General features: G+C 35.0%; 1 protein-coding gene across 3 annotated transcripts in view; it reads left to right on the top strand.

Annotated features, from left to right (window-relative positions):
* Positions 1–102: 102 nt before the first annotated feature.
* Positions 103–24302, top strand: part of LOC110993093 (ubiquitin carboxyl-terminal hydrolase puf) — a 38719-nt gene continuing 14519 nt past the window's right edge. For 2 of the 3 annotated variants that reach the window (XM_022259188.2, XM_022259186.2), the window contains exons 1-37: positions 103–287; positions 435–531; positions 678–1432; positions 1585–1856; positions 2168–2386; positions 3288–3464; positions 4362–4440; positions 4670–4742; positions 5502–5620; positions 5831–5942; positions 6338–6491; positions 7079–7234; positions 7529–7656; positions 8198–8276; positions 8866–9062; positions 9423–9603; positions 10273–10429; positions 10965–11259; positions 11912–12101; positions 12512–12640; positions 12840–13019; positions 13502–13829; positions 14406–14530; positions 14787–14906; positions 15804–15926; positions 16655–16804; positions 16890–17001; positions 17786–18000; positions 18599–18767; positions 19125–19351; positions 19982–20185; positions 20726–20898; positions 21578–21744; positions 22237–22327; positions 22512–22686; positions 23150–23290; positions 24139–24296. In XM_022259188.2, coding sequence (XP_022114880.2) covers positions 245–287; positions 435–531; positions 678–1432; positions 1585–1856; positions 2168–2386; positions 3288–3464; positions 4362–4440; positions 4670–4742; positions 5502–5620; positions 5831–5942; positions 6338–6491; positions 7079–7234; positions 7529–7656; positions 8198–8276; positions 8866–9062; positions 9423–9603; positions 10273–10429; positions 10965–11259; positions 11912–12101; positions 12512–12640; positions 12840–13019; positions 13502–13829; positions 14406–14530; positions 14787–14906; positions 15804–15926; positions 16655–16804; positions 16890–17001; positions 17786–18000; positions 18599–18767; positions 19125–19351; positions 19982–20185; positions 20726–20898; positions 21578–21744; positions 22237–22327; positions 22512–22686; positions 23150–23290; positions 24139–24296 — 6470 coding nt within the window. In that variant the 5' untranslated portion in view covers positions 103–244. The remainder of the gene's footprint in view (positions 288–434; positions 532–677; positions 1433–1584; positions 1857–2167; positions 2387–3287; positions 3465–4361; positions 4441–4669; positions 4743–5501; positions 5621–5830; positions 5943–6337; positions 6492–7078; positions 7235–7528; positions 7657–8197; positions 8277–8865; positions 9063–9422; positions 9604–10272; positions 10430–10964; positions 11260–11911; positions 12102–12511; positions 12641–12839; positions 13020–13501; positions 13830–14405; positions 14531–14786; positions 14907–15803; positions 15927–16654; positions 16805–16889; positions 17002–17785; positions 18001–18598; positions 18768–19124; positions 19352–19981; positions 20186–20725; positions 20899–21577; positions 21745–22236; positions 22328–22511; positions 22687–23149; positions 23291–24138; positions 24297–24302) is intronic. The other variant, XM_022259187.2, reaches the window with a different exon arrangement.

Genomic DNA, 24302 nt, shown 5'->3' with positions numbered 1-24302 from the left:
TTTTGTTCTAAATTATAATAATATATTCTAAATAGAAACGCTCATTCTGTTTTTCTCAACCTTGACAATTGACAGCAGATGGTCAACAATGGTGGATTTATTGTGAATGAATTCTTTGACATTTTAGAAGTAGAGTTCGTTTTCTGATACGAAAATATCAATAATGATCAATATCTCAAACAAAACAAAATTTGCGATAATATTTTAACAATATTTCGCTTCTTTTTCTTATAAATCATTGAGAATGTGTGATGTTTGCTCGGAGTTTTCTCAGCTTTTAGTAAATTGTAAGTTACATTGTTTCGATATTATACTGTTCATTTTCTTAAGAGTAAAAGTATTTTATTTGTGTGAATCAATGCTCTTGCTTATTAGCAATAACACCGGTAAGAACCATCCTTCCTATTTGTTTTAAACAAGTATCGTATTTTCAGGTGAAACACGGTTAACCGATGATGTGTCCCAATATCCATCAATAAGCCAAACGGAGCTAGATACAGTATTAAATTACATACTATCCTGGCCTCAAAGGTATTTTTTGTATATTGTTTAAAAGTAAAAGTTGATATATTAGAACGCGAAATATCTTTCTTGTTTTTTAAAGACCAGTGTTAAGTCTCCTTAAAATTTGAGGAAATTCTAATTGAGATGACTTCATAAAATAATTTTCTTTTCAGGCAATGTATGTGTTGTTATCGTGATGTAAAAAACTTTGAGAGATTTTACTTAGTAGTTCAAAGTATTATTTGCCTCTCTGTATATCAATTAAAAGTACTTAAAGATGAATTGGTTGTTGCTGCCAACACCCCACCGACCGTTGATAGTAATGAGAAAGCAAAAGATGACGAAAGCAACAAGACCGATGGTGATGATAAAGAGGAGGCTGAAGAAAATTGTCTAAAAGAAGAAAATACAACACCCTCTGAATGTACTGACCAAAACAAAGAAGAATCGTCAAACCCTGAAAACTCTTCATCTAGTATAGAGACTGAAACTTGGTCATTGCAACAAAGAGAAAAGCTTCTTCATATCATATCAAAAGTGTTCTTACACAATTTTCCATTGTACTTAGCTTGCAAACACTCTGCATTGAGTCGACTTGATGATCTCTCAGCCCAAGAAATAACAAATCTTAGTTCTTATTGTGATCTTCATGATACAGAAATACCACCTTATCTCTTAAGAAATGTAAATCTGTTCTGTAAACTGGGTGGAGTTTTTGCAATGACCGCAGTTTTTGAAAATGCCACACCAAAAACATTACCACTGTCTATGGCTCATGCAATTGTTGCTGCAGTTGGGAATTTGAAGCTATGGTTAAACTTTAGAGCTGTCGGACAACAATTTATGCCATTAAGAAATAGAATAATGAAATATATGTGTAGTTTAGAAGACAAGGACCTGCGATTGCCAGCTGTCAAGTCTATGGCAGGCAAGTGGAGAACTTTTATTGTTTCTTTTTTGTTGTATAGTTGTACAGCCTGATTGGGTTTGACTTTTCTTTAATATTTTGAAAGATTGTGGGCTTTGCCTGTTAATAACTTGTAAAAAGAAAAATATGATGATAATAATAATATTTTACAGATTTCATGTGGGGTGCAGCAAAAGAGCCAATAGACTCACCATCACTAATTGATCTGGACGGATTGGCCCTAGCTTTCAAGTACTTTAACAGTAGTACATTGACTATGAGGTTGGCTGGTATAGCTCAGATTAATGCACACATTGCAGCTCATAATGAACTATGTGCTGGAGACTCTGCTGCTGATGCTGAGACCTCTGGACAGCAGCTTGCTACTTGGTTGTCCTTCCATGATATAATTGAACATCTATTCGGCCCTAATTTACATGTTGAGGTAATGGGACAGCACATTTCTTATTTCATTAGAAAAAAAATATTTTATGTGCAAAAACTTTATTTTATTTATTTTTTACTGTGTAGTAAAAAAAAATATTTGAAATGTGATTAATTATTTATAACAGGGCTTAATTGGGTCTTCTTATGAGAAATAAATCCCTAAAATCTAAAAATAAACTATAGTTATTTGTACTAAAACATCAGTAACTCAGAATTATATACCTTCACTACTGTCTCTTCTAACTTCTGATAAGAAAACTTTCAGATTAAATATTTCCTAGTCTTTGTCTTAACAAACATTCTTTTCAGGTAATAAAACAATCTCACATGATCCTAAAGTTCTTAGCCGTGGAAGGCCGGATCACCTCAGAGCATGTTGAGCTTGTATGGGCAGCGACTCAACTCAAACATTGTGGACGCCAAGTCTATGATCTCTTACCTGGATTTATTAGAGCATTATCTCCAAAGCCTTGCTCCCATCTATACAGCTTACTATGCGCATTGCCTCCAAAGGAGCATACAGAACAGGTGATATTATAAAACTATTTCTTCCAATTTTTCTGCTTCATATATAAGGTTTAATTGTATCTTGTTAATAAATAAATCAGTGGCGCTACAACCTCTTTTAGGTCCTTGCCTCAGTTTCTGAATCAGATTCATGATCATTTTTAAATCTAATAGGCAAGTAGGTGATCACCCTTCAGTGCCTGACACAACTCGTTGACTTTTTGATCTAAGACATGAGGTTTTCCTCACGAAGTTTTCCTTCACCGTTCGAGCAAATGTTAAATACACAGAAAGAAAGAAAGTCCATTGGTGCACAGCCGGGGATCGAACCTACGACCTCAGGCATGAGAGTCGCACGCTGAAGCCACTAGGCCAACACTGCTCGTATATCTTGATAGTCTTAGGATATATTTTATATTTTTTCTTTTGTTTGTTAGATATTGGATTAGTAAATATTTTTTTGTAATGCCTCAGTATATCTCAGTCCTACGCTTCACTTCAGATATTACATAGTAGTTCACTACATAGTATAAAACAAAGTCGCTTTCTCTGTCACTATGTCCCTTTGTATGCTTAAATCTTTGAAACTACGCAACGAATTTTGATGCGGTTTTTTTAATAGATAGAGTGATTCAAGAGGAGGGTTTATATGTATAATAACATCCATTAAATAGTGGAGAAGTACTGTTATTTTTGACGTTTCTAATGTGATGTCTTATATTATTCATTTAATATAGATCTATACAGCCCATTACAGATTATTTAGCAGCGATAGAACGCGTATATTATCGGAGCTTTCCAGCGACGGAAATACTAATACATAATAAAAACCTGCTTTTCATCAGCATTGCACCCGTGCGAAGCTAGGGCGGGTCACTAGTATACAATAAAGCTATAAAAGATATTGCTTGTTATTTTGCAGAGTCTTTACTTAGCGTCAGCATTGATGCGGGCTATGTGGTCACGCGGGCGTGCCGGTGTGTCTGTGAGCAGTCCTGTGGGTGAACCAGCTCGTCTGCCTCCACCGGCTTGTAAGCCACATCGCTCTTCGTCAGAAGCCAGCGTTAGCATGGATCAAACTAATTCTGATGATGACCCGGTGAGTATCATAATATGAGCATTTGTTTCCTTTAGCCTTGTCTATTGCTGATGAAGAGAAATATATACTTTGTCTAATTCGTTTGTATATATATAGCTGTGGTCATAGATCAGATAATGATGAGTTCCTTATTTCTCCATATGACTTATCATATTCTGACCTATGGCCACAGATATATATATACATATATAGTACTAGCGAGTCTGACAGGCGTAGTCGTATACATATGTGAAAAAAATATCTAACAATATAAATCAATCTTGTCTTTAAACACACAATGAAATGCTACGTATTTTTATATTTTATCTACAAAAAAGTAAAACTAAATATTTACTTACTCAAGTGACTTAATACACAAAATAACAAATATTTCAATATCACGAACAATATATCAAATAAAATTTAATTACTTTATTTTATTTATTTAGCTAGAAACACTGCCTACTAATTCCAGGTTTCGTAAACATTTAAAATAAAATGTTTTAATGTTTACTTGTGCTTTTTTTTATTGTTTGTGGTGAAAATGGAGGTAATTATCTCTCGCTGTTAAACTACTTTTAATGTGGAGACCGCACTTAATAAAATGGAAACATACACTAACAAATAAAATGTATGTATCGACTTAGATGTTCAGACTCGTATTGAAATTGAAAAATGTGCGCGGCCGAAAAGGTTTGCCTACTCTGATATTTCAAAAAATGATAGCTGTCAGAATTCTATGGAATTTAAAATCGGAGTATATAATATGTAGTATACATATGTAGTTCTAAATTCAAAAAGAGTGACGGAGGGCTTCTTGCCAGTTTTTTCTTGTCTCTAAATTAGTATTTTCCTTTTATGTATGGAGGTTTATGACGGAACATGATAACTAGAAATAAATTATATTTTGATCTATAGTGTGAAGAGTTGAGCACTTCAGGTGAAGAAGCGGGCCCCACTCCTAGGAAACAAAGCAAACACCATCGGGAGTTAACAGGTAATATATTATTTTCAAAATGAGGTGTACCCTATTTAAGTCGGATATTATATCAAATAATTTTATAATTAGTGAAACTTTTTATTCTAGTTAGGACTAGTTACTAGTTCTAGTTAGGTCAATAGTTTTTTTTACTTGACTCTTCTGATAACTTGCTGATAATAATTACCTCGAGTCACGATTTGAGTTTATACTTTGTTGTCTATATTCTGATTTCTCTTTTTCTCAGCTGAACAAGAATGGCTTAGGGAAGGCGAAGAACTCGCCAAGAAAGAATGTACAGCGCTGAAATCATGTCAAAAGTAAGTGATATAATTGTTTATAAGTAATCTTATAGCTAAGATGAACAAAATATATGGTACAGAAAATATAAGTAAAGTATTGATTTTCTTATTTGGTGATTACGTCATCGCAATTCCTACACTAAATCAATACGTTTATGTATTTATTTTTGAGAGCTTTGCATACTTTTGCTAACAACAGAATGGGGGTAGGAATAAATTGCTGTGAAGCTGGTTACGTAATACTTGAACAGCCCCTAAGTTAATTAATACGCACAATAATAACATTAAAGACACGACAGTTAATATTAAAAAAAGACGCTTTGCGATCCTTTACCATTGGCAGTGTAGTATCTGCGAGCGACGCCCAATCGCTTTAGACAAGTATAGATAACATTTTATTTTATATGTCTACCATTTAAATATAGAAATATCAATTAATTGCTTCCAAATGAAATTTGATACTCTATATATTGACCTATTTGGACCAACTCCATATCAAATCGAAACGCCTTGACCAAGAAATTTTAATATAGTTGAACAATTTCAATTTCTAATAATATCATCAGACATCAAACAAAACATTATATGTCCATGCAAATGAGACGCATTTTTGCTAAACTCGAAGAAAATTTTGTTTTTGTTGTCCAAATTTGTTTTGGGTTATTTTATTTTGTTATTAGGAGTCAATGTAAAAAGTTATATTTGTAGGAAATAAAGGGCTTCTTTATTTTATTTTGTTATTAGGAGCTAATTTACTTTTATATTTTCTTATAACAGACGCAATAAGCGCGCAGGCAGTAGTGGTAGCGCGAGCAGCGGCGCTGAAGAGTTGCTGCGCCCGCGCAAGAAGAAACTCTACAAGAAACGACATAAGCCCGGAAAGACCCGTCATTTCCGTGAGTGCATGGTCCATCCTCATTTATAATAATTATTATTAGATATTTATCGTCTATTTAAATAAATTTATTTTGGAGCTTCAAAAATAAAACCAAAAGATACATAAAATTTGTTATTAATTTCAATCTAACATCATAAGAGAGCAATAATATTTCTTATCATTTTTACAACAATTTTTTTTTACTTATCTTGAAATATGTGTGTTATAGCTGCGCAGATAAAAGGTGCGGAACTGGCGGAGTCTGTGTCTGACGTAGAAGAAGAGTCGAGTGGAAGTGACACTGCGCATTGTCAGCTCATCTGTGACACTGTGGACGCCAGGTGAATCACATAAATTAACCTTTTATATAATCGTAATACAAAATTTTATATTTCTAAAAAGACATCAAATATTCCTAAAGAACACTTTCTCAAGCAAAAAGTTCAATTGACGTTTTTAGTATTTTTATTTCCCATTTCAACCTTCAGTGGACATTCTTAAATATTTGATTATTATAATTAGATATATCCTCTCAGCTATTCTCGAGATGTATCGAATCAAATTTAAAAAAAAAAATATAAAAAATTAACCACTAAAATGGGTGTCTATGGGCTGTGACGACTGCCTTTTGGGCGTCCCGCAAAAAAGCAATTAATTTTTTTATAAATTTTCTCGTAGAACTTATTTTAATCTAATGTGACCATATTCAATGTGTTAATAAAACGGTTGTACCAAGGAGACTGATGGAACTACGTCTGATGGAAAGCTACAAACGCTCTGAGGAGGAAGGCAGTGCCTCTTCTGCCGTGTCTCCGCATTCCCATCGCTTGCCCGACCTGGACGAAGACGATTCCGCATGTGAGGAGGAATTGGCGAGACTCGCCGCACAGGTAATTAAATTATTGAATCACATACAATAAATGTTAATACACATTATGTTGAACATACGTACTGTTATATTTATCTGTGTGTGTGTGTGTGTCATTTATGTGATGTAGAGTATCGGAAAGTCGAAAATAATATTAACAATAACGCATAATTCAATCCCCATCCTAACACACAAATCTAAGTTACACTTATGTTATTGGACATTATCGGAAACATTTTTGCAAGAAAACAGCGTATCAATTCTTAAAAGGCTGGCAACGCACTCGCCCTCTGGCATTGCCTGTGCCCATGGGCGTCGGTATCACTTAATCAGAGCCTCCTGCCCGTTTGGCCCCTGTTCTATAAAAAAACAACATTGTCGAATTACAACTTATGAGTGTGATAAAAAGTAAAGGGTTCGATATTTACTTCAAGTGTAAATCATTTTTACCTAAAAGGTTTATATGTAAATAAACTAAACATATATAGTACATAGATACATAACTCCAGTAACTATTAATCTATTTTCGGATAAATTCTAAATACTAAATACTTCTTTATCGATTTTGTGATATTTAAGAAATGATAACATGAATATGAAAAATTGCAGGCTCAGTGTATGCCAGAGTATCAAGTGAGTGGGCTGGTAGCGGGTGCTCTGGGAATGGGGGGCGTAGTCTCCGGTGGGGCGCTGCCCTTCAGCGTGGATGACGTGTGTCGTCCGGGGAATACGCTTCTATGGGACTTACTTCAAGACGGCGCTATCGTAAGTTAAATTAAATATATAGGTCGCAGCAGCAAATAAAATGCTAGGCTGTTTTTGATTTTTCTTCTTTCGATTTAACGACAACTCTTGTTGTTATATAGTATTTACACTGTACATTATACATAAAAGTCAAAAACGAATGTACATTCAAACATAAACATAAAACACATTTAACAATTATTACATAAATATTTTTTTTTTAAATTACGCTTACGTTAAATATTTCTTTACGTCCTTAATGCCTTCAGATTCAAAAGGTAGATTGATATGATTTGATACACTTTGTTGTTCCAGGAACAACTAGGCGAAGGCCTGGCTTTGGAGGCTGAGAAGGCCCTTTGTGCCCTGTTGTGCTTCAGCACTGATAAATTTATTAGGATCAAGTTTATAGAAGGTTGTCTCGACAATCTAGCAAATCATAGGTAAGGATTTCTATATCGGAGTCTGTTTAATTAATATTTAGCCAATCAGCTTACCACGTTTTGTTTCCTTAGAAAATACACCGTTTTTGAATATTATATACAAAATAAAATTCAAAAACGGGCTTTACGTTGAGGCCCGGCGCTCAATATCGGCATCTGCTGAGGATTTTAGGCAATACAAAGCATTATACATTACCTTAGGGTCCTTCAAGAAAAGAGCGTACCAATTCTTAAAAGGCCGGCAACGCACTCGCGAGCCCTCTGGCATTGAGTGTCCATGAACGGCGGTATCACTTAACATCAGGTGAGCCTCCTGCCCGTTTGCCCCCTTTTCTATAAAAAAAAACCTTCATGGCAATAAAGTAGACATTTCCTTGATATATGATTGTAGTAAAAAATACGGGTTCGGTAAGCTTAACACGTGTATTCATTGTATGTAGATTATAGGAGATTGTGTCCCGAAACAGGACAATGTTTAAAGAAAGCCTTGGATTCTAAAATATTTTCAGTTTGGTTAAAGTATATTTTTGCGATTTTTCAGATCCGTGGCTGTCTCACTACGTTTACTACCAAAGTTGTTTTCGTCATTTCAACAACTACGCGGCCTGGATATGCATCAGGTATGGCTATTTTGTTTAAGCAGGAAATATTTGTTTTAAATTAGTGAGCGATCACAAAATACAGCCATTACAATACTGATAAGATTTTGAATACGAATTCATAAAAAAATTGTAAATACTTTTGAAAAAAAACTCAACAAAGCCTTATCTTTGACTTGCCTTTGACAGTTGAAACAAAATGGACGATACATATTTTTTTTACTTATTTTTAAATAAATTAGTTTCTATTCGAATAGTCACAAGCCTCACGATCTACTGGTGCTAAACAAATGTTTACCATGTATACGAAGCACAATAGTTATTTATTTATAACAATATTGTGCTATTAATCTCAGCTAGTTAATTGTCCCCGCAAACACGCTGGTCGTGTCCACATGTTCTAGGGACGGCACCGCATTTTTATATTTTCGTATGTAAGTTGATGTTGACATGTGTTTGTCCTAATTTTGTGGTCCAATAAAAAAAAACACCAATTTGTATACAATTGACATAAGCTCACTCTCCGTCACGTGACCATAGCCAAACTCATTTTACGTTTGTGTGTCACGTCTGTCGCAATCTGAGTGTCAGACCTAATATTGTTATGTAGGTGGTGATGTGGGCGGAACGCGAGCGTGGTATGATGCGCCTATTCCTTGAGGACCTCCGTCACTACGTCAAGCAAAGAGCGAATGCGTCCCAACCGACGTCCGAAGCCCAACATTACGCGCACATCACTGAGTTAACAGTGCGTTTGCACTTTTTGACCGCTATATTCTCACCCGTTGGATCGCCGCACAACTTCCAGTAAGTTGTATTACGATACATTATTTAATTGTTGTTTACCAATTTCAGTTTGTTAGGCCATTTGTACGATAGAGTTATTATTTGGTAGAAATAAAATTTTTTAAAATATGATATAAAAATATTTATTTTAAAATTAAATTTCTTGAGTCAAATCCACATTATTATTGTCACTATACTCTTCCACTGTACTTGTTGTCTTTCATGAAGCTTGGCCTAGACTAAGGCTAGGCCGTTATTTGAACTTCTAAGTAAGCTGCGACATATATACAAAACAATTACAAGGATAAGTTTACTTATTAACAAACTTGTCTACACATTTAAATAAACTTTTCCTTTAAATATATTTTAAAAAATTTCTAGGTTAACAGTAGATCAAGTGGAAGAATTGTGGCAATGCCTGGTGGTTGAAGGTACGAGTGAGTGTGCCGACTGCCTCTACTCTTGGTTGTTGTCGCACTCAAAGTCACCGGATCAACATGCTTTGGGACTGGATGCTCTGCGGTTTTTGTACGTTGAGAAGATGCCCACGTTGGATCCTGAGGTACCCACATTTCTACATCTATTCTGCTTGTTTTTTGTTTTATTATATTTATTGCTAATTTGATGTGTAATAAAATAATTTTATTTTGTGCCAAAGTTCTCTATAAAAAACATGAAATATGAATTAAGTTTCAGTTCCGTTTCTAAAAATCCTAATTCAATGGATATTCATTTCAAATCATTTATTCCAAATATACCACCTAAAATGGCACTTTTGAATGTTAAATAAACATGATTCTAGTTGCCCCTTCCAAAAGGTAGTTTCGTGTGGAGAAGAATAGGCAAGACTCCACACTTACTCTTCTAAAGAAAATTAATAATATTCTTATACATTAATTAAATAATTATATGTGAAGACAATGTACTCCCAGCATAAAATTACTATATTGTATTGTTAGTACCTACCATATTTACCAATATCGAAACCGTAGAATGTTATTCAATGGTACAATTTATTTTGTCAAGGCTCTATGATTGTCCCATGGAGCAGGACCAGCATGTTTCCAAGCATTCTTATCTTGAATATAATTCTCTAATTTAGTACAGCCCGCAATTTTTACAATTATTTTCTAGATCTATAAATAGCTGTTTGGAAATATATGGTAGAAATCAAGACGAAAATAAATATAAATGATTGTTATCATCACCTTCACAAATGTTTATATTGCAGACAATAAGCATAATGGGTCTTAGCCTGTACCAGCAGTTATGTAACCTGGCACGAATGGCTTTGGGGGCTGGAGACGCTCATCCGCATCACCCCCACCATCCTCACACGCTGGCCATGGACCACTTGTGGAAGATCGCGCTCAGAGCAAATAGTACAGGTATAGTTTCAATTGGTTGTTTGTTTGTTTGTTCCCTTTTGTAAATCTTTTTGTTATATAATGTATCATGTATTCCATCTGTGGCCATGTTCTCGGTGTATTTGTTTGCTATTATATGTATTTTGTGTTAGCTGTAGGAGTACAAAATAAATAAATAAATACAGTTGCTAATTTCGTGTGTAATATTTTAACTTAACATATAACACGCGATCAAAGTATTCTCTGTTCTCATCTGAACTTACTGAACCCATTTCCTAAATACCAATAGGTCTCTCTTCCTATTATATATAAGAGGAGAAGGGGACTATATTTCATGCTCCCGCGCCGCAGAAAATACTTTGAACTGCCAATGCGAGATCATCCTTCTGATGCTTAGGCTTTTAGTTGTAGCCTTCTCCGTCGAAGAATGCAAGTTTTTGCCGCGCACCACCACTATGTGGAACCAGCCGTCTACTAAAACGCATTTAATTCCTTTAAACATGGGATTTGTTGAAAAAAAATTATGAATAATTTCAATTCGCTTTTCACTTTTCAGACGTGTCAATGGGGGCTATTCAGTATTTAAACAGTTACTACATGGGACAGCAGTTGCAGCAAGAAGATGATTTTGTGTCGAAATGCATGTTCCACCTGTCATCGGCGGCCGAGAGACTCATATCCAAGAGCCAAGATGGCGAAGGAACCTCTAACCAGGATGACAAATGCGAAAAAGAGGAGAAAGTCACAGACAAACAAAATATATATGAACATATGACGGAAGAGGCAGCGTTGCAATGCATACAGAGGGCGCTGCTTTTGCTGAAAACTCATTTGGATACGTTTAAGAGAAGGTTAGTTTTTTTTAATAATGAAACAATCTTGCAACAACTGATTATGGTATCAGGTAGAAGATAAATCATTTTATTGTAATATATACATAACACTTCGATAGCTTAAAATTTTAGAATTTATATGCTTTTTTCTTGCAATTTAAATAGCCTTTATTAATCAGAGATGAAAGATTTTTTTAAATCGGTCCAGTACTTAATTTCACTACGGAATTGCCATCTAAAGTTCTAATATGTAACTACTTTTTAAGCCAATTCGTTACAAACATACAAATCTTTCCTCTTTATACGATTACACCAAATTTAGCTAAAGGCCTATTATTCTGAATTGATTTAAAGTGTAAACGATTTCATCAGAACACTTTTCTATACGAAAGATGATATAGAAAGTTGAATATTATATCTATTTACGACATAAAATATTGTTTTAAAATCTTCGCCACAGCCATGCAAAAATACAGATTCATAATAAAATGCCAGTTTGACATTTAAGGCGTCGATTTATCGGCATTACCAACGTTTTGACATATAAGAATATAGAGTTATATAGAATATATATATAGAATATATGTATATAGAATTCTATACGTTATCTGTGAGCTATTTGTATGAAATTCTCTTATATTTTTATGGAATAATACATTTTCTCTACCAGATACGCGTACCACTTACGGCGTTGGGCGTTAGCGGAGACGGGTGCGTGGGAAGGGGGCGGAACGGGCGCAGGCAGCGTACGCGTCACTTTGCAGCCGGCAGGAGCTGGGCCTAGGGCCGTACTCACCCTGCACCATTCAGATCTAGTAGCCCACCTCAGAGCACACGTTCATGTCTGGTGGGAGAAACAGGTAATCTGAACTCTATTTCAACATAATTCCTAAATTCTATTTTTTTATAAAATAGGGTGTCAAAAGATTTTGTATAATACGAGACGCCCATAACGGGTAGTCAATGCACCATGGACACCCAATTTTAGAGAGTGCGTTGCCGGCTTTTTCAGGGAGGAGTACACTCGAATTTTGAATAGTTGGAGGTCGTATTCCGAGAGTCGATTTCAGCTAGTTTGCAAAGTAAAATGATTAAAAAGAGTGGCGGAGAGTTTATTACCAGCTTTTCTCTTCCGTTCTACGCCCTTGATTTGAGAACTGGCAGTAAATGTAAAATTAGATTCATTAATGTATATTTCTATTTTTGACATTCACGTTCATTGTGTTACCTATATGAATAAATGATTTTTGATTTTGACTTTGCCTTCTAGATTCAAGGAGAAGATGCTGTAACCGCCTTGTCAAGTGATGGTCCATTGCGCATGATTACACAAGGACAAGAGCTGACCATAGATTATGATGAACGTACTTTGTATGATATGGGATTCAAAGACAATCAGGTGAATATTTAAAAGTTATATAGTTTATTTTTTATTCTTATACATGTAAGTACTCTAATTATACTATCCATTGATATAAAATAAATCATTAAAGTTAATTTCATAGAATATTAAATATTAAAATCTCAATATTAATAATTAATTATCAGTTTTTATATTGTATCTCTTTTAAAAGTTGGTATAATTTTCAATGTTACAGCTAGTTTTCGTATCTGTGGGCGTGGGCAGTCGCGGGGCATGGGCGGAGTGGCCTTCCGCCCAACCGGCACCGGCGCGTGCGCGGCTTCCCACACACCTATTGCTGGATCCTACTTACTTTCACCAGCTCTTCACGCTGATGCAGGCGCTGGGACAGATGAAGGAACCGGCTACTAATGGGGTGAGGCTATTGTGACCATGTTTTGAGAAATGCTTGGATTAATCAACAATTGACCTAGATGTCCTGGATTATATTCTCAAGGATATAAAAAAAATCAGTAGCGCTCCAACCTTCTTAGGTCCGGGCCTCAGATTACTGTATCTGTTTTATGATTATTTGTTAATCTAAAAGGCAAGTAGGTGATCATCCTATACCAGTTCAACTTTATTGTCACTGTTTTATTACGCTTGCGAAATGTTACAAATTAAAGCCAAACTGGCAAAATTATTTGTAACGTCTGAATTTTAATATATAAATATAATATGTTTATATATTAAAATTCAGTATGTCTATGTATTAAAGATAAATTAGCTGTCAGCAGCAGCTACCCAGTAATTTCCTAAAAATGATGATTTTGATCGTAGCTTAAACGTCGAAACGTGAACGTGTACGTGTTTGTACGGCACGATCTCAAAGTCCGTTATTTGTCCGTATGTTTTCAGGAACTAATGGCTCATACAAAAGCCCAATTGCTGTCTCGTCGGGTCTGGGATATTCTCCAAGCGGTGCCTCTCAATCCCACTCTGTTGGAAGCGTTTCAGAATCCCACTGAAAACAAGTTGCCAGAATTACTGGACCCGACAAGTCCCCAGAAACTTATGTACTCCCTCCATATTATTGACAAATTGAGTTCAAACAATGGCAGTCCAAATGTGAAGGAAACATCTGGGATTAATGCTGAGAAAACTGATGAGAAGACTGCGGACAATTGGAACGAAGTATTTATTAAGAAGGGTGGTTTGAGACTGCTGTATGATATTATGATGACTGGTGAGTTGTTCTGATTTTTTTTATAGAACAGGGGGCAAACCGGCAGGAGGCTCACCTGATGTTAGGTGCCTCGAGCCCTCTGGCATTGATAGTGTCCATGGGCGGCGGTATCACTTAACATCAGCTGAGCCTCTTGCCAGTTTGCCCCTTGTTCCATATAAAAAAGTTAGGTGCGTACAAAGTACACATGTCAGAAGTGAAACTTCTATGTCAATTAATAATTAATGTAAAAGCCCAGTATAATCACTCCATGTATTTGTATATCTATATTTACACTGTATACGTGCCAATGATAAAATAAATAAATAAAAATTCTGAGTTTACTGGACAAGATGTTATGCGACAGAATTGCTATCTAAATTTCTAATATATAACTACTTAACGAATACATCAACCAATGCGTGTATTTTATCTCGATCATCCTTTCTCACTTTCTCTCACTCTCTCTATCCCTTTTCTTCGACAAAAACGCTGCACATCTTCGTGACGTTCCGTAAAAATTTTACCTAAAGAAGTTTCATTCGAAGAAAAATTGCTTCCCCAATATTACATTTTAAAACACTTAAATATGTTTAGGTGTTCTTCAACGTAACGATGACAGCGAATGGAGACAGGATTGTTTGGCGCTGTTGTTACAACTACTGTGCCGTATCGGGACATTACCGTGTTCGGAGGCGGGACAAACGCCTAAACTTCATCCAGTAAGATTATTTGACCTTTTGGGGTATGGGGCAGATATATTTCTACATGTTTCAGTTTTAATAAATATTTATTTCGCACAATATCTAACTATACGTTAGTTAGGAAAATGTTTTAAATTAAGCTTTCATACTGGCATCTTAATTCTGTTTAAAATTTCAGAATTTAAGGCAGAAATATAAAACAAAATATATTTGAATAAAAAAATATTTTTGTATTAATTTTTTGGAGTTAAAATTTTATATTAATCTTTTCTAGGCATTACTTGCATTAATGAGCGTCGAAGAAACTACAGATCGACTGATATCAATTCTCTGTGAGGCAGCCACTGCTAAAGAACCTATCACTTATAAGACTGGATTTTGGGGACGGGCTCAGGTAAACAAACACACATACTAAATATGCACACAAATAGAAAATATGTAAAATAATTTATATTTCTCTAGAACAGAGTTCCCCAAACTTTTTTGTGTCGTAGACCCCTTGCCATGTTTTTCCGTGTTGGGTAGAGTACCTACTTACCTGATATTGATTTCCTGTAAATTTCTAACTAGTGAAGTTTAGTGTTAAAAACTTTAAGTAAAAACACATGTAAATTTATACATTTATTAATTGAATTAATTTTTTTTTTGTTTTTACAAGTTCAAAATGTATTGCGACCACAAAGCGAATACCAACATCCTACAACTTACACAATTGTATAAACATCACTACATAGTATAAAACAAAGTCGCTTTCTCTGTCCCTATGTCCCTTTCTATGCTTAAATCTTTGAAACTACGCAACGGATTTTAATGCCTTTTTTTTAAATCGATAGAGTGATTCAAGAGGAAGGTTTATATGTATAATAACATCCATTAAATAGTGGAGAAGTACTGGTATTTTTGAGGTTTCTAATGTAATGTCGTAAATAATTACATTTTTTCCGCTTACATTGCAGGCTAGTTTTATCAAAATAATTTACTAAGTATTGTGCACATTGAAAAGGTCTACAGAAAAGTCCGTGATGGTATATGTCTATCTCTTATGGATATCCCCATATTTTTATATACAACGTTCACAGTTTTTCTGTAGTGTATTTAGTATCAGCATTGCACCCGTGCGAAGCCGGGGCGGGTCGCTAGTATATAATATTTTTTTTACTTCATAGGTACTTTTGTACATGTATATCTTTTGATACAATTGCTATAAATTGTCTTATATGTGTAATAAATAGATTAAACTATTAGACCCAGTATTTGTTTAATGCCTCCTGAATAAGTAGAGTTCTTGTAGGTGGTACAACACGCGATGCGCATGTGCGTGGTTTGGGCGCGGGGCGGCGGCGAAGCAGCAGCTCTCGCTTGGGCTTTGAGGAAAGCCGCACCCAGGCTCTTACTTGACGATGCGGATCCAGCCGTGAGTTAACTTTAAAAACTTAGCTAAGTTAGCTAAATTCATCGCAATTTTAAGCATAATTTTTTATATGCTTGCATGTGTTTGTTGATAATCGAAGCATTTTAAATTATGTCCATGAAAGAGTAAATAGGGGCCAAAATCTAAAACAATATTTTAACTCGACCGATCGTCACATTTGATCACTCTTCTTTTTGTTTTGCTCGGGTTATGCTGGACTGCTGATTATATTTTTGCCAATTATTTTTATTTTTTACCTTAATTTTTGGCTCCGAACAAATTTTTTCCACATCCTTAGGACTAAAATTTGTATGCTATGCTTCATGTTAAGCATATAAGCAAACGATGTAGGTACTGGGCAGTATGGGCTTATTATTTTAATATTAAATTGTGTATCAACAGTTAAATAATGGTAATAGAATCTTAATTAGTGTTATATCTTTTTCAAAGATTTACAGAGAAACATTTATATACGTATAATTAATATATTGCACCTATTATAAAAGATACACAACACACAAAGACAAAGTGCGTACGTACAAAGTACACATGTTAGAAGTGAAACTTCTATGTCAATTACATACTGTAAATGTAGATTAAACTTATTTTTTGACGTTCATATGTGTACTTACCTATATAAAGTTATGTTGACTTTGGTTTTATATGACTGTCATAGAATTTTGTTCGAGACGTGGATTTAAGAATAAATGAAATGAAAATGAATTAAATAGGTGCGACGCGAAGCGGGCAGCGCACTGTACAGGCTATGCGCAGGAGGCGAAGTCGCAGTACTGGCTCCACTGCTGCAATTGCTACTCCAGCACCTGCCGCGAGCTGCTGACATGAGACCTCATCATCAACCCCATCATCATCATCACGAGGTAAGTTATCAATTACATTGTGAATAATTTCTCAACGGTTTTGAAAGCAGCAGTTTAATATTGATATGTTCAATATTTTTTTAAGGTTGTCCACCATCACGCGGAAGAGGGTAAAGAACCGTATGGACCGGCCTGTCGGGATTACTTTTGGCTTGTTTGTCGCTTAATAGATGGTCTGCCCGAAGATTTCTTCAAAGGTAATATCTTCTTAGTTCCGTAACAAGCATTTCTTTAATGTTATTCACTGCATTTTGAAAAATATATCGTAAAACTAAAAATTGTTTAGAAGACTATTTTCTATATACAATATACATATAACTGGGGCTAAAGGGGCTGGAGGAAATTTAGATGATCTTAAGCATAGTAAATTTTAATATACTGTAATAAATATACAGTCAAAATCTTGTTAACGACAAAGGGACTACTCATATTTGGTCGTAAAAACCGATAACAGCCGATCATGTTGTTATTAAGTACCTAATACAATAGAATGCAGTCGGGATCTTTGATTTTGGTCAATATAATCGGTATGTTGTTCTAAACGAAGTCGTAAACAATTTTGACTGTACATACGACTGTAGATTACGAAAACAAATGAATAATATATACATTTTTATGTGTTAATAGAAGATTAGAAAGATATGCATTTCTTCAATTTCGGTTCACAGTAGTGTTTTCCAACGTAGGGCTCAACATCACAGGAGGGCAATTTGATTCTTGAGAGGGGCTTTTCGAGATTTTTTAATTATAATTAGTAATAATTTCAGTTTTTCATTATATATTTTAAAATCTACTTACTGCGTTCCGTTATTTTCGAAGAAATTTCTTCCTAAAACACATTATTTAAGTGTACGGGTACGCATAATACACAAATGCTTCAGAAACACTGATTAACAGCGTCTTTCAACAAACGAAGTTAAACGTAAAAGTCTTAATTTATCAAATCATAGAGGATGAACAAGAGAAATTGAAATATTTCAGAAGGTGCCCTATCAGAAGAGACTGGTGCTCCCGATCTGAACGAGCTTTGTGAACAGATCAGCTGCTCTTTGGAGAAAAGAGAACTAATAGAGAAGAGATCGGAGCCTTGCACCCCGGATGACGGGTTGTACGGCCAATTGAGTCTACTCACGCATCTCTTGAAACATCCTCTCACATTTAAAACCTCTGAACAGGGTACTAGCACACTAGAAATGGTAAGACTCATTATAAAGTTGGCTTAATTAAATTGTTTTTTAATTACAAAATTGAGCTTCTATTAAAAAACTACTTATACTCAGATTTTTAATTCTCTAGAATTGTGACAGCATTAGCATATCATTTTTTGACATGTCAGAGATGGCAAACCTTTTTGTCCGGGTACACTTTTCAATTTATTAGTGAATGTATCCATTTCGATAAGTACGGTGCTCCACATTAAAAATAATTTAACGGCGAGTGATAATTACGTCCCTTTTCATCACAAACAATAAAAAACGCACAAGTAAAGATAACATTTTGCTTTTAAAAAAAGTATTTACTAAGTCTGGAATTAGAAGGCAGTGATGCCAGCTAAAGAATAAAATTAAGTAATTAAAGTCTATTGGAGATATTGTTTGATATTGAAATATTTTTTATTTTGTGTTTGAAGTCACTTGACTGAGTAGTTATTTAGATTTACCTTTTTGTGGATGGGAATTACCCTCAAATGGGTAAATTTTTAGTAGCAATTTATGAAATGTCAGAATTCTACGGAATGAAAAAGTAGAGTATAGTAATTCAACATACATATACCAAATACATAATATTTTTTAGATATTTGGGTTTTTATTCGACGTTCCAAACCCAACTCAACGAAATTTGCCTAAATGCAAGTCCCAAAAATCGCGTGCGGCGGCCTATGACCTGCTGGTCGAATTAGTACGAGGTGCTCCTGATAACTATATGGTGCTGTATCAGAAACTCATGGATCACCACAAACCTGGTGAGTTATGTTTAATGGAATTCATTTAGAATTCCATGTCTTTTTATAAAAAATATCATCTAAAATTTAGTTATGCACTCCTTGCACTCATCATTTTTATTAATTTTTCAGTTTTTTTGTTACTAGGGTTGTCTAGGTGAGATCGCTTATAAGCCCGTTGCATCCCTTGTTATTTTTCCTTTATTAGTAACACAGAATTTTACTAGGCACTTCGCCAAGTGTCATTATCGCCAAATCAGATGCCAAGTTCATTTGTGAGTGTAGTATGACCCGAAACGTCCGTTCATGATACGTCGCCTAGAGCTTATATTATACGAGCTTCTGGGGGCTTTCTATAAGGGAGCTTGAATATTTCAGGCCCTTCGTCATCCTACCCGTGGGACTACTGGCCGGCTGAAGAGTCCCGCTCGGAGTGTGGCTACGTGGGCTTAACAAACCTCGGTGCCACTTGCTACATGGCATCTTGTATGCAGCACTTGTTTATGATGCCGCATGCCCGTGCCGCCATTTTGGGGGCGGATCCCGCGAACAGCCGTCATGCGAGTACGTTGCACGAGATGCAGCGGATGTTCGCTTATCTTATGGTGAGAATAATTTGATTATTGGAGGTTTAAAAAAAATTAAAATCAAGAAATGATTTTCAATGGCAGGCCAGTAAATAGCCTAGTCTTATACATGCCTTATTTTGTCTATGATATTGTACCAGAATTCAGAATGCAGAAGCCAGGGTTTTCTTGCAACTGAGTGTTTTTGCTGTAAGTGAACATGACATATTATCAAACGCCTATCTCGCCTATCAATAATTAGATCAAAATGTTGTGAAAATGTCAACTTTACCCAAAAGTCGATTTTTTTTTTTCAAGAGAGTATGTACCAAATCGAGCTAAGCAGAAAAATTATTGCTATATTTCATAAAACATCATTGTGAATTGAAGTATATTTATTTATATGTATATGTATATATACACTCCGACAATATACCTATAAAGTCGAAATAGATTACATTGATAAACATTATATATAAAACGGAAAACATGACGAAGTGTATTAATAGACAAATTTAATGAAATCTGAAATTTAACATTAAACAAACGACAATGTTTCAAAGAAAAACCTAGATTGTTGACGTCAGTCTTCCCGCGTCTTTAAATATTTCCTCTACTCTTTGGTGAGGTGGAAAATAACAATAATAATTGGTTGGTTGAAATTAACAGGAAAGCGAGCGAAAAGCATACAATCCGAGAAGTTTTTGCAAAGTTTATCAAATGGATCATCAGCCTCTGAACACGGGTGAACAGAAAGATATGGCTGAATTCTTTATTGACCTTGTATCGAAACTTGAAGAAATGACCCCAGAGCTTAAGAAACTCGTCAAGACTTTATTCTGTGGAGTACTCAGTAATAATGTTGTGTCTTTGGTAAGTGTTGCCTGTTATATCTAAATAAATCTTATATTAGAGGCTAAAAATATTTATAATTCAGATTTTTTTTCATAAATATAATAAACCAATTTAAATCAACAAACCATTTTCAAAACAAACGATTTCTTCTGGTGTATTTGTACTGAATAGCCCCAAAAAAATACAAACTGCATCAAAAGTTTTGTTACAATATATATTAAATTTATAATAAGAAAAATATCGCCGAATTTAGCCATCACGATATCTATAAATACAACACACTAACCCTCAAAGTTATTTGATTTAAATCTTTATTATAATTTATTTTATAAAATAGCCGATTAAAAATAGTGAGAGTTTTTTTGCCAGTTTTTCTCTTCCGTTCTACGCCCTTGATTTGAGAACTGGCAGTAAATGTAAATTCACAATAAAAAAAATTTACATTCATACGTTTACCTGTATGAATAAATGATTTTTGTCTTTGACTTTGATTCCCTCAGAAAAACTAGATTCTGTTTGTGCATATTTTAGAAAGTTTTTAATAATAATACTTTACAGGACTGTCCCCATGTATCCCGAACATTGGAAGAGTTCTACACAGTGCGATGTCAGGTAGCAGATATGCGAAATTTACATCAAAGTCTGGACGAAGTCACGGTCAAAGATACTCTGGAAGGGGACAACTGTTATACGTGCTCGCATTGTTCGAACAAAGTTCGTGCCGAAAAGCGGTGAGTCTATATTTTTACGTTTCTAAATCTAAGCAGTTTCTTTATAGCCGAAAAACTAGAGAAAGTTATATTATAATAAATAATATTATTCACCATTCGGCAAAACATCAGTTGCGTTTTAAATAATTGACAAATATTATTGTGATAAAATAAATGCAACTTAAAAATACAAGGAGTATTTTAAGTTGCATTTATGGATATTCAAGTTGTTGGCCTAGTGGCTTCAGCATGCGACTCTCATACTTGAGGTCGTTGGTTCGTTCCCCGGCTGTGCACCAATGGAGTTTCTTTCTATGTGCGCATTTAACATTTGCTCGAACGGTGAAGGAAAACATCGTGAGGAAACCGACATGTCTTAGATCCAAAAAGTCGACGACGTGTGTCAGGCACTGGAGGCTGATCACCTACTTGACTATTAGATTTATAAATGATCATGAAACAGATTTAGAAATTTGAGGCCAAGACCTAAAGAGGTTGTAGCGCCACTGATTTTTTTTACTTTACACATAGTATGGTTGTTAAACGACGTGTCACGCATACTTGCCACTATGGCTTTTCGTGTATTTGGTGGGTCAGAGATATTAGCGTTGCGACAGACTGGCGCAAAACGAGTTGTTATAGGTCACGTGACAAAAAGAAAGAAATACGTTACATCTGAAATATTGTTTTGTATTTGTAGAGCGTGCTTCAAAAAACTGCCGCGTATATTGTGTTTTAACACGATGCGGTATACGTTCAATATGCTCACGATGTTGAAGGAGAAAGTAAACACGCATTTCTCATTCCCAATGAGATTGGATATGTCTGGCTACGTAGAGAAACATTTGATGCCAGCGCAATACCAGGGTAAGTTATACCATTTTTTAATTAAGTCAAAAAGATAAACTAATTTTAAATCACATTTGAACTTTTATTAGTGTTATTGTCGACGTTTGGTTCATTCTTCAAAGTATAGCGAGTTAATTTAGCATGCCTCAAACTTATCGGTAAATTATGCACAGAAGTGTGTTTGTGTGATTTTTTTTGGGTGTACAATTTGTAAAATTTTCAAGAAATATATGAGGCTTAATTATTATTATTATTGTTTATAAAGCATTCAAGCCTCCAGTGTGTTTAGGTTTTCCCTAAACAGACTGGAGGCTCACGTGATGTTAAGTGATGTCAACCGCCCATGGGCACTCTCAGTGGCGTTGAGGTTGGTGAGTGCGTTGCCAGCTTTATAGAGTATAGTTTAATTATAAGCTGTCTGTTATTTTTAATCCCACCACGGCCTTTTGAATTTTGACTCATGTTTATAACAACTTTCTAAAATAGAATTTATGTGGTGTGAATTTTCAGAAGAGAAAAGAAAATCGGCTGAACTAAGAAAAGATGGCGAAAGCAGCCCTGTAACAGATAGCGATGACAGTTTTGAAGAAGAACATTATGAGTGAGTAAGACATCTTAATTTATATAAACTAGCTGCGCCCGTGAACTTCGTTTCTCCTTACTGCCTAGCCTACCGTTTGTACATAACAACATTACACTTGGCTATGTTACCCCATCGACTGTTTGATTTTCCGAAATAAACTTTTAGGTCTTTCTGTGATAGTAAATATTTACTAACTTTTTAGATACGAATTGATCGGTGTAACGGTCCACACGGGTACAGCAGATGGCGGCCATTATTACTCATTCATACGCGATCGCGAACGAACGCACGATCGTTGGCTGTTATTCAACGATGCGGAAGTCAAACCTTTCGACCCCGCCCATATAGCGGCGGAATGCTTCGGAGGGGAAATGACGGTAAATTATAATTACGTTTAATTTTAGCAGTTTTTAAACAATTTACTGGGTTCTTTTAAAAAAAAATAATATTCAATTCCAATGCAAAAAGAATACATAAATTATGTATATTTCTGGGTACGTTGTGTTTCTTTCAAACCCAAATTTTAAGAAAAAGTATTCTTAATGTCAAATCTAATCAAACAAAAACGTGTAATTTGCCAAAATTGTTTTACTTTGTTTATATATTCTTGTATGTTAATACAGGGGATCTAGTCAAGACAGTGTAACAGAAGTGTATGTAGAATATGTAGAGTCGAAAACTAAATTTGTATGAAAATGACAGCTAGTGTCGACAGTTGGTACCAACTACTAGCTGTCATTTTCTACATACACTACTGTTAAGCCGTCTTGACTAGACCCCCAGAAAGATATATTGCTTAAAACAGCACGTAAACTATTAACTATATTTTTTTTATTTCAGAGCAAAACATATGACTCCGTTACGGATAAATTTATGGATTTCTCATTTGAAAAGACGAATAGCGCCTATATGTTGTTCTACGAATTGAGTCCGCCGCGGAATCAGCGCGGATCCGATTCCGGGCAGCAGGAAGAAGCACAGGTTTGTAATTTTTTGATGTGAAACATCTATAGCCGCACGTAAAACCGATTTCTGGCGTGGCGACGCATGCCGTGGCGACGCTTCGCCACGCTATATGATATACAGTCTAAATGCAGTAGTAAATTTCACATTAAAAATATTTAATGAAAATAATGTTTATTCAACAAATAGTCATCGTTATCTGGAAAAAAATCGTAATATTTGATTTTATCATTATGACATATTTAGTTCCTATCACAATCTGTTCTTTTCTGCATATTTCTTTTACAGAATAATTTCGATGTTTCACATCTGCCAGGCGTCCCGTGACAGCTCACATTTTTTTAATTTTTAGGTCTATATATTTATGGTAAACGGTTTGACTTTTTACTGTCCAATACAAAATGTTTTTTTTATTTATTAACACCTTGGTATCTTAAACGTACATAGTACAGGTTATATAAGATATTAGTCAGCGGGTATCCTTATCTAGTTTGGAAAAATAAAATGTGTTAAGTAATTTAAAATTTTGTTCAATCAAAACAATAACAAATATTCCTCATTATAATATTTTTGGAGATTTAATTGATTCTTGCAATTAATGTGAAAAATTGTTTTTCTTTTAGCGTTTACTTTTTTCTTCTATTGTATATATACAATGTATATACAATGACCTATTGTACGTGTTCCGGTCCGGTGGTGGAGAGGCTGGCTATCTGTCACTCAGGTCTCCTTAGTCCTGTTACAGAGACCAGTCTCTCACATACACATTCAAATGTTATCATCTTAGTTTTAAACATTGTAACCTTGTATGTATATGTGAGAGAAGAAATAAATATTATTATTATTATTAAACTTTTCCATTGTAGTCATCGACCGCAGAAGAAAGTCCCACCTCAACCATGGAACGGCGGAACAGTGACGCAGCCCCGGAAATCCACCTTCCTCCGGAATTGCTGAACTGGATATGGGATGACAACATGCAGTTTCTACATGACAAAAACATATTCCAACATTCATATTTCACGTGAGT

The sequence above is a fragment of the Pieris rapae genome, chromosome 1 (genome assembly GCF_905147795.1).
Source record: "Pieris rapae chromosome 1, ilPieRapa1.1, whole genome shotgun sequence".
NCBI lineage: Eukaryota > Metazoa > Arthropoda > Insecta > Lepidoptera > Pieridae > Pieris > Pieris rapae.
The sequence above is the reverse complement of the archived record's forward strand: the minus strand, read 5'-3'. Positions and strand labels throughout refer to the sequence as shown.